Source organism: Lonchura striata, chromosome Z, assembly GCF_050655825.1.
Source record: "Lonchura striata isolate lonStrDom1 chromosome Z, ASM5065582v1, whole genome shotgun sequence".
Lineage (NCBI taxonomy): Eukaryota > Metazoa > Chordata > Aves > Passeriformes > Estrildidae > Lonchura > Lonchura striata.
In genome coordinates, this window is record NC_140740.1 from 64,812,463 (window position 1) to 64,830,315 (window position 17,853).

Sequence of the window (17,853 nt, forward strand, 5' to 3'; positions counted from 1 at the left end):
CGGGCGGGCTCGCGCGGAGGTTTTGGCGGGCTCGGGAAGATGGCGGCGTTGGGGAGGTCTGGCTACGCTAAGCCCAGAGCCGCCGCGTACCCGGAGTGGGAGGGCGAGCACCTGTGGATCTATTTGCTGGCCTTGGGCTTCGACCCGAAACGCTACAAGGACGTAAGACTAGGGAGGTTAGTGCTAGGGAGAGTCGGGGGAGAGCGGAGGCGGGGGGTCCGAGCGGGGTTTCTCTCGGGGGCGCGAGGTGGGAGCGTCTCGCCATGGCCACCGAGGGGCCCGGTGCCCATGCCACAGAGAGCGCCCGGGGAGTGTCCGCAGTGCCGCCGCAGTCCGCATTGCCTCAGACTTTCTGAAGAAATAAAACCCAGGAATGGTAAGAACTCCTGCTCTCCCTCACAGTCCTGTGGGGAAGGCGAGGTTAGGGGCTTCCTAGCGCGTTTTGAAAACTTACCTTGAAAGATACCACTCTTGCCGTAATTGTTTCGTAGCACCGTGACCGTTGGGGGGCTCGAATGGGCCTTCAAGCATCGCACGGAGCCGACCCCGCCCCTCCGCCGCGGGCCAGGATATCTGGCGCCAGACCAGGTTGCTCGAGGCCTTACCCAGCCTGGCCTTAAACACTTGCAAGGTCGCGGCGTCCGCAACCTCTCTGGGCAGCCTTTTCCAGTGTCTCACTCGTGTCACAGTAAAGATTTTTTTCCCAAATACCTAAAATAAATTTTTCCTCTTTCAACTTGTACCCATTGCTCCTTGTTCTTTCACTACAATCCCTGACGAAAGGTCCCTCTCCAGCTTCCCCGTAGGCCCCCTTCAGATACTGTAAGGTTGCTATAAGGTCTCCATGTAATCTCTTCTCCTGAGCATCCCCAGCTCTCTCAGTCTTTGTAGGGGAGGTGCTCCAGTCTGCTTTTCAACTTCGTGCCCTTTCTCTGGACTTGATCCAACAGTTCGATGTCCTTGTTAATTTGGAGGCACCAGAGCTGAATGCAGCACTCCAGGTGGGAGGAGGTCTTACAAGTACAGAACAGAGGGGCAGAATCACCACCTTTGTTCTGTTGGCCACAATGTTTTTGTGGCAGCCCTAGATTTCACCCGTGCTAAACAGGATGAAAAGTGTGAACTTTTACATAGGAAATATAGTGTTCAATTAATTATTCGGTAATGTAACACTGTTTTGTAGTCTTTAGCAGCCAGTAAAAATGCTTTGTTAATTAGTCACCATAACTGCTTCTGATGTGAATGTTTATTTGTGTATTAGGGATATGTTTGCTAAACCGAACAGCAAAGCGATTTTTGTCGTTGCCTACTTCCTGTTTAGTAAGCTGGATAAGCACCGTGCAAAACAAACTTTCAAGTAAGTGTTTGGCTTCTGAGATTACTGCTGTGCCCCTAATTAAGAATACGTTCTATGTAGTCGCTAGAAGGGAGGGAAGTGGTTTCTTGGGGAATACTTGAAGAAGAACATACAGGCAGACAATTTGCTTCATTTTGATCACAACTCAGTCAATTTTGATCAGTCTGAAACCTTGCCTTAATCAGTTGTTTCTGTTGGCAACTTTGATATAAATTTTAATAGCTGATAAATAATGTACTTGTCCCATTCTTTCTGACCAAACAGAAAATAACATTTGGTGTTTATGGATTGTTTCCAGGACCTTCAATATGGCAAGAACCCTGTGTTCTTTAATGTTTCTGTTTTGTATAACAGAACTGTTTCACCTTATGTATTTGAAGACATGGCAGGAGGAGGACCAGTAATACGAAAATGGTCAGGGTTCTTGCCCTTTTTTTTTTTATTTTTCCCCTGTCCCAAGTTAGAAAGAGCTGCAGACAAACCTCTCTCTGAAATAATCTGTTATTAACTTAAAGAAAGAAAACATTGTCATTTGACAAATCTTTATCTGTTCTTGATCTAGGGTGTATGCGCCTCATTTTCTGGCTCAGCATCAATACAAAATGTGTGTCTTATTCTTGTTTTTACAGTGGTTAATTTGGAATAATATTTGAATGCATTTTGACATGACCTTTTTTTCCCTTCTTCCCTTTCCTTTTTAAATGAAAAGGTACTCTCGATTCACAAAACTACCAAGTCCTAGATTTAGGAAGCAGTGCTGTCTGTGGCTAAGAGAAATTTCAGTGAGTATTACAAAAAGTGGAAGTTGATGCTCTACTGGTTTCTGTGACCTTATTCTTTTTTTGAGAGAACTGTTTTATATCATAGTTTTAAATAAGGATTTTTTAATCAAAGAATTCACTTTTGCTTTTTATATTCTTATAGTTTATCTTGGACTTCCATTAAAAAAAAGATGTTGGCATTGGAGAATTTAGAAGACAGAGTCCTAAAGGACTCTTTTAGGACCAGCTGGGTCCTAAACTGCTGTGGCTTGCATTTGCGTAACAGTATTTGATTAAATGGAAGTCTAGAGAGTCCCTTAACCCTGGGTGAGAGTAACTTCCTTCAGCTCAAGGGGTGTTTGCTTAAGTTACCTGGGAAGGTGTTTCTTATTGGGAAAGCTGATTCACATGTGTAAAAAAACTTAATTAGTCTTGTATATGGGAAAGGGGCTAAAATGTAAGGTAAGCTTTTTAAAGACAAAGCAAAACTGATTGCTTCAAGTATCATGGGTTATTATGTTGCTTTCTTATGTTGCCTTTGTTTTAATGATTATTCTAAAAATCTTGTCCTTATGTTCCTTAACACTTCAATATTTTTGTAATAGTGGGTAAGGTGAAAACTAAGGATGCAATATCTTTAAATATGATTAAAGTGCACTGATTCATGACTTCAGTAGAAAATAGGAAAGAAAACTTGAATGTGTTTTCAAAGATAGGGGTTAACAGTTAGGAATGAGGAGGGCACCAATTTTTAACATTTATCCAACAGTGATTTCAGTCTTTGCATTGAAACCATTTTGTGTACAGAACAGAGTGAAGGTTTTGAACATTGGAAACAGCTTTCTGTACTCTTCTCCTGACTACAGTAGGTGTTAACAGTGATGGGCAAAGTCATTTAGCTTTGTTATCAGGCTTGCTAGTGGAAATCTGCAGCATTTTGGTATGCAGGCATGTCTTTGATTGCTGCTTTTTATGCTTTACTTCTCAAATTAGTTTTGTGTTTAAAATGATTGTACTTTTCTTGCAGAAAAAGGAAAAAGGTTTTCCACAAATTACACCTTCCATACTGATTTGGCCTGGTGGTGCTAAACTTGTTCACGTGATCTACCGTTTTGCAAGATATGTAATGACTGAGAACATGAAAAAGCTCTCTGTAGGTAAGCTGTATGGGACAATAAAAATGCTTCAAATGTTATGTTTGTAAATGTGTAAAGTCTTTAATATATGACAGGAGCTTTAAGAAGTTCTTAGTTGGATGCTCAGGTCAGTCTTTCACAGGGTTCTGTGTATTTGCATAGAGCTACTGCTAACAGAACAGTGCAGATGGTTTTGCTCTCTTGCTTTATGGGTCTTGTTCCAAGGTTCACCCATGCAATGCTCTGCACCGTTACCCACACAAGCAATGGTTTGGTCCAAAAGTATTGGATGGCTACACTATTTTCTTTCTCGGAACTTGAGGAATTCTGAAGGATCAGATCTGTCTGTTTCAGGTATATTATTGTAACCTAAAGAATATAGAAAGGGAATGAGAGTGAGGGAATGAAGATGTATACAACAGAAAAGAGGCAGTACACTGCATGCTGTGTTTCAGTTGAAGTAAAAATGAGCATCTTGATTTATGATTCTTGCCGTTTGATTTAGGTAGATTAGGAGGTTGTCCATTTACTAAAAGCAAATAATGTAATCCAAATGCTGGCTTCTATTTAGGCTCTTGTATACCTTTTGCTGAAGCTGTAATGAGGAGACCTCGGGATATATACATAGCAAAAGCAAGACACAGAGTTGCATACAATAAACTGCTGCAAATTCTTCAAAGGGAAGACTTTGTTTTTCAGGAATATTGGAGAAAGGCACAGTAAGTATTGCATTAAAAGAAAGTGAGTCTTTTCATAAAAGCTGACTTGTGTATGTGTTTTTAGAAGGATTTGAAAAGTCTGTATATGCTTTACATCACAGAACTCATTCTGTTGAACTCCTCCCATATTTTCCCTCTTTACTTTCTTTAATCAACAGTTCTACTGCTTGTAGATCTTTTGTGAAGCATAATAGTCTAAAGCAATGAATAATTTAGGAGATGCTATATGTTGCTTGGGCATTAATGTGGTCAGGGAATTTTACATGTATATCTACATATCTACAGTATGATTTCTTCTGAAAATACAACATTTGGAAGATGAAACCTTTGGTTTAGTTTATTGACTGTGAGATACATTTTATTTACCTAAACCTTAATTATTTAACCAAAAGTATTCAATTCTTAGCTCTTGTTTATGACAAACACTCCCAGCTCGAGAAATGTCATGAGCTGGAACTTTCTCTGCAAGCATAGAGTTATGTATCAGCAGAATTTATAGAATTTGTGTGAGATAGTTTACATGACTGGAGCACTGTCAAGAGTTGTTTAGTAAATGTCAGAAAAGGGCAATGGGTTGCACTGTAGGTAAAAGAGCAGTGTCAGTAGTATATGTGCATGCTCCATACAAGAGGACCAGTCATGTTTCATGCCTTTGGATGAGGATTTAGCATCCACAGAGACCTTGTAGTGGGTTTCTGCTGACCTTGATTCTTACAGAGGACTTCAGCTTCCCCTGGTATTCACTGGGAAAGTAGTTCAGTGGTGTATTAGTGATGTAAGAAACGGGAGTACTAAGAGGGTGACTTTGTGATGCAATCATTAAGTGTGCTGAGTAGGAGAGGTACTCTTTTGAACTCAATGTGTGTAAATGAGAGAAACAACTTCCTTGGAGATGTTACAGATGGTCACTGCAGCCAAGATTGCAGAGGAAAACTGATGACACTGGCCTTCTAATTTGAATGTATATCACTGGCCTAGGCAACTGTAGGAGGTATCTTGTGGAAAGCAGGAAAGCTTATGGGTGATAGGGTACTTTCAGATATCCTTGCTGAAGTTCATGTGTGATCCATCTTAAGTCAAAAACCAAACAGGTGCAACAAGGAACCAACCTGATTAAGACAGTGTAGCAACATATGGACTATAGAAAAGGGAACTGACTCTTAAGGCACAAGTACAGAAATATTTCTCAGGTGTGCAGTGATGTATCTAGGATGACCTAAGTTCAGCTAAAGCTCCAAGAGCCTGCTAAGACCTTGAATAAAGAATCTTGTATTATGCCATTAGGTCAAAGTGCATGTAGGATCTGGATCTGCTTCTGAACAAAATGTAAGTTGCAAGTCTCACAGGTTGGGATACCCAGTATGTACCGTGCTAAAATTTCAAAAAAAGCACTTTAACAAAACATCTTGTGTGGTCCAGCTGCTTGTTCTCCAGTATTCTGTTCTCTAGTCTTTTGAAAGTGAGGGATTTGGGTACTGTAGAATTGCTGAATATATCTGTAGCTCACATTGATAATAGATGCTTATAGTTAGTAACTTACTTACTGCTGTTGGGTATAACAAACAACTGCTTCAGTATGTAGATTTGGAAAGAATGGACACAGTTGGTTAGTGACTAAGCAATTATGATAAGCTTGTACTAGCTGTTGAATTTTTTCCTAGGGTTTTAGCTGGAGAAATAGAGCGGACAAAGTCTGAATATGCAGTTGTATGGGAGGAGTTTCGCACGTAAGTGCTTTTTTTGTACCTAAGTTAGGATGTATGAAATAGATTAGATGCTCAGTTTTATGAAATATGAACTGAAATTTCACTGTAGTCCACTTGAACTTTTGTTTTGCATGTGCATATAGGAAGAAACAAAATGACCAAAACAAAAATGACACAACTGAGAGAATCCAAAAGGTGAGCATTTAGTTCCTGCTGTGGCAGTGTGTTGAATTTTAACAGTTCTGCAACACCTACTGTCAGATTCTGTTATTTGCACTTATCTACCTATGATTATGCTAGCACTTTCGTCTGTCTTCATGCTGTTTTGATACTCTGTCATTATAGGTATTATAACAAACATTTTAACACAGTGTTTTTCTCCTTTTCTATTAAGGTCCACAGTATGTGGACACTAATAGTGGAAATGCTTACATCTCTGAAAAAGGAAAAGGGAATTGTGGATTCTGTACTTGAAGACTGTGTTAACCCATGTGTTCTAGATGGAGCTGATGTTGCTGTGAGTGTTCCAGGGTTGTTAACGTACAGTGTTGAAAGTAACATATATGGAGTAAGTGGTTTTTGTCTTTCTTGCTGAATTGCTAAACTGCTTTCATTTAGTCACTGGGGATGTAATTAAATGCCTTAAAAATTAAACAAGTACTTAATGGATTATTAGTGATAATTGCAGAAGGATGCATGAAATATGTATAATTCATGGGCAGAGATTTCCTATCATTATAGTGCTGGTTTGTGTTTGTTATTCTAATGCATTAACTTTATAAGTTTAGTAAATACATTGATAAGTCTGCCTGATTATAGTACTTTTTTGTTGTTTAGACATTAAAGTTGTGTTGATTGTTTTAACTGGTGCTTCAACTAATTGGCTTTTGTTTCCATTCTGTAGTGTATGGTGTTGTTCATTTATGGCATTGGTGTTGTTTGTGCCATATCTTCTGGGGAAGTGGTCAAACAGAATACCTCATTGTTGGAATTTCCTTGGCTTATATTGCTTTAACCTAGATTGTATTTTTGAAATATGAAACTATCAGGACCTGAATCTAAGTATCATGTATACAGTGTCCTGGCTCTGACTACTGGAGACATAACTTTCTGATTTTGGTACTGTTCACTAATTATTTTTTTAATTGCTTGCTCTACTTAAAGTTTGTTACAGAAAATTTATATGAAGATGGAAATCTGAATTTCCTAACAGTTATTCAGTTACTAAATGAAGCCCTGAACACATTGAGAGATGAACATTGTCCATGTGAATTAAAAGAACTTCACAGAATTGAGGACATGGTTACATATTACAAGAATGCACTACAGGAGTTGAAAACTGAAAGGTAATTGTTAGGAGATTTTCTCTAATTGCTTTTTCTTAAATGGTAGGATCATGTCTACTGGAGTCTTTTTTCCAGAAAAATGTTACAGCAAAAACATGTTGGTTCAGTCTTTTTTTTATGCCTCTGGAAAAATTAGTATTTGCTTTAATTATTTATATAACTTCTTATTGAGATTCTTCTCTAGTTAGTTTCAGCTTTTTGCCTTTGTTTCATTAATATTTTAGTGTTTGTTCCTGGAGATCTCATTTGCTTGCTGATCTGATTTTTGCTTTTTTTTGTCTTGTTGCATTAGTAAATTCTGAGATTTTAAAAATGTTTATCTGTAACTGGCTTACGGAAATTTAAAGTGTTTATTTTGTATATGTTTTAGTACAGTTTTTCCAATTCTGCTGTAAGAAACAAGACTACTAAGCAGCTTTTTTGGTTGTGAATTTCAGTTCTTAGTGTATGCAGAAATGCATGAATAAATTGATATATATCAAAGGTTTGTCAGGATAAGGGAGAACATGTAATGCTTACCGTCTTTATGTAAAATTGTTATCTCTACCAACAGATGTCTTCATTTTCCATGTCTTTATGTTACAGTCTAAGAAGAAAGCAAGAGCATTATGAGCCAAAGCATCAGTCTATTGCCGAAAAACAGGAAATCTGGGAATCGAAGTGGAAAACAGTTCTTGGCCAGTGTCCTTTTAATTTAATCTGGAAAGATTATCTAGTAAGTAGTACTCATTTTATCTGATTCTGGGAAAGAGAAAAGGGTGAAAGTGAGAGAGGATGTAGCTTTAAACTGGTGTGTTCTGTTACAACACTTCAGCTTTATCTGTAAGGTTAGGGGACTCATGTAATGCAGTATATCTGATTCTGCTTTAAGGAGGAAAGAGAATACATGTTTCTTAAAGAGAATACATTTGACTTTCTTATAATGATGTATTCACTGGAGATGCCGAGATCATTGATTAGCTTAAGAGTGAGCAGATTGGTTTTTGTTTTGTTTCTGTCTGTCCCTTTGTGGAAGCTAAGCATGTTGTATGTTCAGTCTGAATATTTGCTGATTCTGTTTTCCCCTTTTAAAGCAATGTATTTGATGAAGGAATAATAATCTCCATTTTGACACTCACACTGACAGAGTGTACCCTTATGTAGTTACCCAGCAGAGAGGGGAGAAACTTCATGTTGAGTCTGACAGCTGGTTTGCAGGAAAGTTATTTTAAATAACTGTGTTAATTGCTGTTGATAAACTGACTTTTTCTGCCTGCTTATGTAACTTTTTATTTTCCTTTTGAAAGGAACCTGTTTCATCATGTCAGTCTTTTAGTTCTTCCGATGAAGAGGAAGATAGTGTCTTTTATCAGTCATTTCCAGGTGAGTGAACAGGAGAAACTTCTTTTCCTTCTTCCACACCACTACAATTGTTAGAAGTTATGTGGAGTCAAAAAGGCTCCCTTCTTGCATTTGCAGATGGTCCTTGATAGTCTGTGGAAATTGGTTCTGAATGACTCTTTGCCAATATTGCCTTGCATTTCTCAACTTCATAGTATCTTGGAGATTCTCTGAAGCTTGGCAGAAACCCATTGCTGAACTGTTTATATTTTGTTGTTCTTGCACAAAGGATGTTGAAACAGATGTCCATGTACAAAGGTTTATCCATGGATTCTAGAGAGTACATTCAGTATATCAGTAAAGGTTACTTTGGGTTGGAGCAGTAATAGAGAAAGGTAAAACTTTTCCCATTGACTATCTAGGAAAAGAAATTGAATATGGCCTCACACATAACTGTCTTTCCCTGATGCACTCTGAAATACTTTATTCCTTAGTAACTGCCATTTGGTTAGAACTTCACTTGGTTTGTGTTAGTTGCATTCAATCATTAGGTTAATAGTGTTAATCACAGCTCACTTTGATCAGGCATGGTTGTTGCACATGCTAATTGGCTGATGATATGATGATATTTTACTGCATAACATCATTTTACTTATTGACTGAGTCTTGACTGTCACTAGTAACAGAGTTAAAAGTAAAAAGCTACAAAGCAAGGAGGAAGACTGCTTGGATCATGTCATTTGCACTTCCTGCTACGAAAAATGGCATAACAGATGTGTATTGGAATTTCAAGGTGCAAAAAAATGGTGCGAAGATTCTTTTGATGACAAAAGATGAAAGTACTGCTCCAGCCATCTGAGTGTATGTGGGTATAAGGCTAGAAGCTGCAGATGAAAGGCTGCAGAATTGAATTTGGAACATAGTCTGCCTTAAAAATTTCAAAGATTGAAGCACTGTACTATGATATGTGCTAGTAGGATCAGAAAGCTTGAGACAAATTGATCTCTGTGACATTCTGTGGTTGAGATGCATTATCTGATAATACAGCCATTAAGAAAACTTAAGTTCTGCCTGTTAATAGGGTCAAATCCAAAAGCAAAATACCTCACCTAACTAGTGGAAGTGAGCTTGGATTTTTGATTTGTTGAGTTGAATATGAGTCATGGAAATGCCATTTGTCCCTGCAGAAGCTGAAATTTAGAATTAGTAGAGAACTACTGACGTTCAACTTTGGCTGTGTATCCAAGATGTGCCAGAGTTAGTACATTGTTCTAGACAGTCCATGCTTGAGATATGTGTACCTCCAATAATGTTCAGAACATTTACTTCTGTAACATTTACTTATACAAAGCTTTGCCTTGCTTGGACTGAGGCAGCAAGAGGGATGAGTATATCCACAGAAATATTTATTGATTAACACAGTTGGGAAAAAGGTGAGTGGAGTTGTGCTTTGTGGAATTGATGTACCATACAGTTGAAGTGTATGTGGAGAGGAGAGGATAATATTGATGTGTCTGGGACTGTAGTTTGGAGGAATGTAGAAAATCTGATTGATATGTGCAGGGCAGTAGATAGAATCATGCTTCTTGAACATGTGTTCAGGAGCAGCAGAAAGAGGTGCTACCTGCTAGGGGCATCTGTTACTACAGGTACTGCCTGAGCAAAAGGATTGATAGTACTACTGTGCTTATGTATTAATCTATTTTTCTTGAAGTGTAAAATCCATCCAGTATGTAGTGTGCAGTAGTGTGAGTGAGCTGTGTCACAAGGGAACCCTAAGTGAAGAAAATGAAAGCAATACTAAACTTTTGGGTTACTTTTCTAGATCATGATGACTATGATGAAGAATGCCTTGAGGAATGTGATGAAACCATGATCGATACAACATTAGTACCCTCAATATGGTATGCCTAATGAGAAGTTGATAAAAAAGCATTAGAAAAATTGCAAGTTTAGTTACTGGACCTGAATATTTTGCATGTCTTGAGTCTTAGTGGAATATTCAGTAGCCCACTCCTTACATCACAACTACTTGCTTTAGCAAGATAGTCCTAAAGTAACTGCTGTTTACTCCAGCTGATGACAGATTGATCAACTGGTTGCTGCTGAGTAGGAGGAGTAGCTGTCAAATTGCAAGGTTTTTTTCTTGCTTTCTAACTATATTCAAAGATTCAAGAGACATGGACAGAACAGAAGCTTCTGTTTCTCAGGCTAAACCTTCTCTACAAAGCTTTTTTCATTGCTTTTCTTGAGAGTTACTGTCACATTGTTCTTTAGCTATTCTTCCTAGAGTACCAGCAAAGGGTTCTAGGACACAGAACAGTGGTGTCCTAGAAAATTTTTTTCCTTTTGTCATTTCCTTTTGTCCAGGAATATTTCATGACCTTTTGAATAATGTTATCTTTCATAATACGACTTCTACAAATGTTTGAATGCTACCTACTAAGAGACCAAGAGAGTTAGCAAAGGAATGCTCTCCATTCTTAGACATCAGTAGATGTAGTTGCATATAAGTCACAGAGGCTCTCAGGGTAGTTAACAATTAAATACTGGTTTTCTTCCAGTAAGTTCATGCAGCATGGAGGTTTGTTTGCTTCTGAGGCTACAGACAGGTAACATCAAAAACATTTTATGGTGTGCTTTTCCTAGCAAGTGAGGACTTGAGAGCTCAAGTTGAGAGCAAGTGCAGTTTTGAGAGCTATGCAATTGGAACAAAACTTACTAGAAGTGATAAAGCTGAAGTTTTTGGTAGCCAGGTGATGGTTAAATATCAAGTTTACATAGGAACAGACTTGTGGATGCCAGAAATGGTTCAGATAAAGACTACATAGGAAAAAGAATGTTGTCAGGTTTGTAGAAGACTTTCCAGTCATCTTTTACAGTAGAATGTAGAAGACTTGTTTACAAGTGTATTGAAAAATCCCTTTTTTTTCTGTGTGCTAATCAGTAGCAGAGTTTATTAATTTACTGTTTTTGGGAGGCTGATACACAACTAGGGCTAAAGCTGCTCTAATTGTCACACTGTTCTCCCTATAGTAAAACTGCTTTCTGATGACCGGGACGAATTGAGGGAAATCGTAACGGACAGATACGGAGCACACAGTATATAACAGCCTTCAAGATTTGCATTCCAGTTTAATTTGTCTCTAAAATTGTTGTGGGTTTTTTTTAGTCTTTCTCCCTTGAGGAGCTCATTGGTGCCGTCGTCGTCAGAAGCATCTGAAAATGGAGACCTGTCAATTGAAAATGTATATGTCTTTGAAGCAAGTTAAACTTACAACATGTCCTTTTTATATTGGTTGAAACTTAGACTTTGTGGAAAAGGGTTTTGGGGGTGGTTTTTGGGACTTTGTTTTGTGAGGTTTTTGGGGTGATTTTTTGTTGTTTTTGAGCAATATTTTTACACACTTGAGTTAGTCTGGCAAAAATGCAAAAGCTAACTCTGACTTTGCTAAGTTTTAGGAAAGAACAGTAGGAAGTAGGTGCTCTTGTATCTGACTTCCTGTATAACATACAGTATGTAACTGATTCCCTGTTTGCTGAACAGTCTTTTTGATGTGGGCAGTGGTCAGACTTGGTTTCTTTAAGTTGTAAATGAAATTTAAGTGTTAAAATGTGTTGGGAAAGAACTTGGATATTTCAATTGTCCATTGCACAACTGTTCACTGTACTGTGATCAGAATTGTTGCAAGTGAGTCATCTGTGTTGTATATACCACTTATCCTAGTCACTACTTAAGTTCTACTTTGAATACAGTTGTAAAAGTATTTTGTTTTAGTTAGAATTCAAGACTGAAATGTTTTTGTTGACCAAATACTGGGGCCATTGCAGTTCAGAAATTCCACAGTAGTTTATGCTAATGACCTTTCTTGATTTTAAAACTACTAATAATTTTTGTAGAACTTGAATACTTTTGTGGGAAATGAAAAACCTGTGCCTCAAAAAAACTTAAAAAATGGAAAGGAAGAAATCCCTACTTCAGAAGTGGATGGGAATGCGTATGAAAATGTCACCCAGCCAAAGTCTGTTGTGAAAAAAGATGACCTTCTTGAGAAAGCCAGAGATGAACTGGCCGAAGAGGTTAGGATGTAATTTTCATTTGTTTTTAAGTAAATGATCACAAGTTTGGAGAACAAATCACTAATTATAACAAAAAATGTCTCTTGTAATCCACATACATCAAAAGGTACTTTTTTCTGCTAGATAGTTATCAGTCATGGACTTTTAGTGTGGACTGATAAAATACACATTGAAAGCATGGAGTTTGTGCAGGTATCATACTTAAAAATCATGGTGAAGTGAATAGCATGTTCAATAGAATCATATTATGATTAAACTTAAGTCTTTGAAGTACAGTGCATATATTCAGAAAGAAAAAGAACTGTTGAACAGGGTACAGAGGTTAAATATTTAACAAAACTTGGTAATTTTAAGCAGGAATGTAAGTATTTTTCCTTTCAGGTATTCTATTTAATATTTGATTGAGGAATTCCTTTACAGGGATTACTATAAAATGTGCTACTTCTTATTTTGGAAAGTAAATTGCATTTTTAACTGAAATGATAGTTATTTTTCATTTGCTAAAATTTTTACAAGTATATCTCTAGTCTTCAAGCTTACGCAGTTCTTGGCTACTGTCTTAAATATATTCTATCTGAGCACAGTTTCTTATTTGAAAGGTGGATTCATAGATGATGAGTGAACTGAAAATTGAATCTGATTTCAGTTCCGTGTCTTTATTTTGTGTTTGTAGGATACTGTGGTCATTATGAACCTTAATAAATAATGGAAGTTAGGATATTCCAAATCCTCCAGATGATTTGGAGAATGAGATTTATTTTTAACCATAACTGATAGAAATGAAGATGTTAAAATTTTGATTTTTTAGAATTTGCTGTTCTCTAATATCCTACAGATTGCAAAGTTGGTGATGTCTGAGTCACCTTATAGTGGTGAAGAGAAAGGAATGGCACTAGATGTACTCATTAGCTCACTGTGTTTCAACCCATTTTTAACAAGGAAAGAAATACCCCGAACTCCAGAAAATCTGCGTGAGTTTGAAACTGTTTTTATAATGCTAATTGATAAAAAATGTGGTTAGTTTATTGACATATCACAAAAGAAGAAAAAGGTAATTCTTTCAGTGATGTTGCATGTTTTTCTAATGGCTCATTCTAACACAACACAGTAGATTTAATAAGATGTGAATACTTTGAATTTGATTTAAGAGTTTTTTTTCTTAGGTAGAATCCCCTTTGTGTTGAGGAAACATAAACAACATAAAGCAGCTATACATATTCCCTCTTGAATTTCTTATGTTCCTGAGGGGACAGAAAAAACCAGACTGATTGAACGTACTAAAATTTTACCTTGGTTTGTCCCATTTAGTTACTGAAGTTAGAAGTTCACGGAGAAAAGCTATTCAGACCGAGGACTCATTAGACCTAGAGCTGTCCTCAACTGAAGTGGTGACAGAAGAATCTTCAGTGAATGCTACACTCAGTATGCAGGAGGAGGTGGACTCTATGTGCTCAGAACGTGTGTCTCCTGTATCTGACTTGGGTCCTCCTGTATCAGAACAGAAGTTTCAGTTAAATTCTACAGAATCTAGCTCTCAGGAGCAGGTGAGTGTAAGTCATACATTAGAATCTTCAGATTCAAAAACATCTGGAATTCAAGAAACGGAGAGAACTGAATCAGAGGAACAAAATTGTTCTGCTTTGAGTGGAAGTTCTGTAAAAGATCTAAGCCAGACTTTGAAAAATGTAGAGAAGAGCATGAATATTCCAGATACTTGCTTGAAAAGTGGTAGTAGAGCAAATACACTGCCTTCAGACCACAGTTTTCTAGTGGATGAGAAGCTGTGCTGGAAAGTATCTGCATTAAATTCCATCTGTCTTGGAACTGCTGACAGGGGAATATTGGATGAGACACTTCCAGAATCTCCTAGTATGGATCTCAACATATCTCCAGACTCAGACTCCATTTTTTTTACAATGTACAGTGAAAATACAGTGGATGGCTTGGAAAATAATGAGGATATGAATAAATCAAACCTAGACACAGAGTCCCTGTCCAACTCACATGAAGTGCTAAAAAAGACTGCATCTAAGAGTGAAGAGGAGCTGCATCAAACACATAATGGAGACAAATCTCAAAGTTTTAGAGCTAAATTAAATATGTCAGAAGAAGGAGAGGAAAATGAGGATGATCCTTCCATGGATGAAGGATTTACCAAGATGCCATTGCCAAACTCTCTTGATGAAAGCAAACATTCCCTGTCATCTTTGCTGGTGTCCTGTCAACAGAGGGATGGTACATAAAATCCCATTAGATTTACTACATAAATTGAAGAGTAAGTGTTTGTGTTCTTTATGCATCAAGATTTTGTCCATTCTGGGTACACTCCCATGGATAACCTCTGAGAGTTATCTGTGCTGTGGAAGTGGAGGGAAACAAATTATTTGTATGCTTGTTTCTCATAGAGGATGAGACATTAAAAATAAAAACATGCTTCCTCTAGGTGGGGTTAGGGTTAGGGACTCCTGGTGGATCACAAGCTGTCCGTGAGCCATCAGTGCCCCCGTGGCCAGGAGGGCCAATGTCATCCTGGGGTGCCCTGGGAAGAGTGTGGCCAGCAGGTCGAGGGAGGTGATCCTCCCCCTCTACTGAGCCCTGGTGAGGCCACAGCTGGAGTGCTGTGTCCAGTTCTGGGCTCCTCGGCACGAGAGAGACAAGGAGCTACTGGAGAGGGTCCAGTGGAGAGCCACGAGGATGATCAGGGGTCTGGAGCTTCTCTCTCATGAGGAGAGACTCTGGGAGCTGGGACTGTTTGGTCTGGAGAAGACTGAGAGGGGATCTCAACAATACATAGAAATATCTTAAAGGTGGATGTCAGTAGGATGGTGCCAAACTGTTTTCAGTGGTGCCCAAAAAAGAGGCAGGGAGCCATGGCTACAAACTAAAGTACAAGAAGTTCCACTAACTTGAGGCAGAACGTTTTTACACGGAGGGCGGCAGAGCACTGGAACGCTGCCTGGAGAGTCTCCCTCTGCCTGGAATGTCTCCCTGTCTGGAGACACTCAAAACCCACCTGGACACATTTCTGTGTCACCTGCTCACCAGAAGTCCTTTCCATTGCTAACTGTTCTGTGATTAATGTGATTTAATGAAGTACTTGGAATTTAATATAAATTAGTCTCAAGGAGTAGTGAAATTTATTTCTTTGTGCCAGAAAGGTTTCATTTTGAACTGTAGCTGTGTTGCTAGCAAATGATGGGAGCACTTAAAAGTAGTACTTAGCCTACCATTTCGTATATGCTTTATTAATACATATGAAACAACTTCAGTATTTCTCTCTAATAGTTGAATACTACAGGGTGCAAAATAGTATGTTTTCTCTTTCAGGCAAGAACAGTTGAGTTGGAAGCTGGGCATGAAGGAACCTTCATCAGGATGGAATTTGTAAAGCAATAGCATAACCAGAGCAGTGTATTTATGTTTCACTTGAGTGTGTAGCATCTTCTCCAAGCATTGTCTGGATTGGGAAGTTTTACTCTTTTTGGTGTGCAAGGAGACTGGAATAGTCTCCTTGTTTAAGAGGCCTGTTCTCACACTGCCAGCTCTGACTCTTGCCTGCTCTGACACTGCCAGTTTCATATCACCCACTGTGGCTTTCTATATACAGCACATCATTTACATACAGAACTGTACTTTATTTTTTAAGCATATTTTGAACAGCAGATGTTGAGTAAATGGTATTACCCTAGAAAATGGAAAAACCAAATGTCAAAGGAGAAATAGTGAAGTCTGCTAATTTGCTCCTAATTCATGTCTCATACCCCATCCCAACAGATTTAAATTTTTCCTGGTGTTCTACATTATATTGTATTCCCTTACTGAGACTTCTGGTCTATATTGCCATCAATTCTACCTGTTGATAGAGGCTGTTCCCTTTTTCTAAACTTCACTGGAGTGCAAATTTCTTTAGCAATACTACCAAAACAAATGCTTTACACTGGTCTTAGAAAATTTATTGCTTGTGGTAGTGGTGATGCTACTTGATATTAACAACTGACATGCACGTTATTTTGTGATGTAAAAGGTAATAGAGCCTGTGGTAAGAGGAGAAAGTACGCCTCAGGATTCCAAGAGGTAAACTTGCTGTTGTAAAAATACTGACTCCTAGCCTGATATGTTTAGAGGTATTGTTAAATAAAGTTGTTTATATGTTCTGGATTGTCTTCCTCCCTTCTTCCAAAACAGTTACCTTGGGTTTTAAGAAAACGCTCCACCCTCTGTTTGACATCTTCCTTATAAAGAGAATTTGACAGCCTTTGAAAAAGCATGTGGGTGGTTGAAGAAGCTGTAATGTATATAATGGCTGTGTACATTAGCAGATAAGAGGGAAGTGCTGCTTAATAGCCAAAGGTCTTTTCAAACTAAATTCTGTGATCCTGTTACCATCTTAGCTACTGGCTGCCTGGAACCAGGCCAGGCTGTGTTCTGTCCATGCATGGATTCCCTCCAGAGCTTGGCACTGGTGACTTCACAAACATTGCCCAGGTAGCTAGATGGGCTGTAGGTTAGCTACATGTAAGGATGTGGATAAGATTGTGGCCTGTCTTAAGAAAAGTTAAACTGCATTTTGTGTTGCTACTGCATTGACAGTTTGGGATTAAAAAATGGCATTTAAAAATTTTGAGTTTCCTGTGAAGACCTGGCCTCACATATTGAGTTAGGTATAAAAGCAGAATCTTTCCTCTTGTAGTTAAATGCAACATGATTTTTGTACTATAAGTAGTGGATCTTCTGCCCACTGGTTTGTGTTGGACAGTTAGGTAATTTTTAGGCTTATATTGGAAAGTCATCATAGTGAATTTGAAATTCTAGGTAAAATTCTCACAGCAGTAATTTACTGATTAATAAGGGGAAATTGAGAAATCAGGGTATTATGAGCAGCCAGAAATACAGCTCTGTCTGTGTTTCTGTGACTTAAACCTAGATATTTGCTGAAGATAATACAGTATTCCTAATGTACAGTGTTAAAGATCTCAAGATACCTATCAGAAGTTCTTGCCCATTAAGCCTGGAGAAATTCAGTGTCTCATGAACTTGCTAATCAAGATTCCTTTGTTTGACTTCCTAAAAGTATGTAATTTGGGCTTCTGAAGTTAGGTGCCCTGTATTATAATTAGCTGAAATACAATGCAAGGTACAGAACCTTACTTTCCTCTCCAGAGGAGTATGCCATAATTTTGTGCAGCACTACAGAGCAGCCAGTATTCACACTTTAGAGTTGCCTATTATTACTACATAAGCTCCAAAAGATAGCTTTATGAACTTCTGTATTCCTTGGTCTTTTTATTTATTTTTTTTCCTCTGGAAGATTATACTTAGGTTTTCTTGCCAGAGTGTATATGCATTGCTCACAAAGGTTTGATGAAGTTTCTGGAATATATTTCCTCTCAGTACTATAATATTTATAATATGAGCAATACACAGAGAG

At 38.1% G+C, this 17,853-nt stretch overlaps 1 protein-coding gene and 1 non-coding gene across 3 annotated transcripts; both read left to right on the plus strand.

Annotated features, from left to right (window-relative positions):
* Positions 1–27: 27 nt before the first annotated feature.
* On the plus strand, positions 28–16,581 carry HAUS6 (HAUS augmin like complex subunit 6). Of its 2 annotated transcripts, none has more exons than XM_021535447.4 (17): positions 28–176; positions 1,262–1,357; positions 2,067–2,139; positions 3,146–3,275; positions 3,826–3,973; positions 5,635–5,700; positions 5,823–5,874; positions 6,074–6,247; positions 6,844–7,025; positions 7,611–7,740; positions 8,312–8,387; positions 10,171–10,249; positions 11,518–11,593; positions 12,246–12,425; positions 13,261–13,396; positions 13,734–14,700; positions 15,753–16,581. In XM_021535447.4, the coding sequence occupies exons 1-16, from the start codon at positions 40–42 to the stop codon at positions 14,666–14,668; spliced, it is 2,670 nt and encodes an 889-aa protein (XP_021391122.2). In that variant the 5' UTR covers positions 28–39; the 3' UTR covers positions 14,669–14,700; positions 15,753–16,581. The 2 variants fall into 2 exon arrangements, with proteins under 2 accessions (XP_021391122.2, XP_085424043.1); XM_085567917.1 differs by having other exon boundaries at positions 6,074–6,196.
* On the plus strand, positions 11,320–11,450 carry LOC116184652 (small Cajal body-specific RNA 8). Its single transcript, XR_004149403.1, has one exon.
* Positions 16,582–17,853: the final 1,272 nt, after the last annotated feature.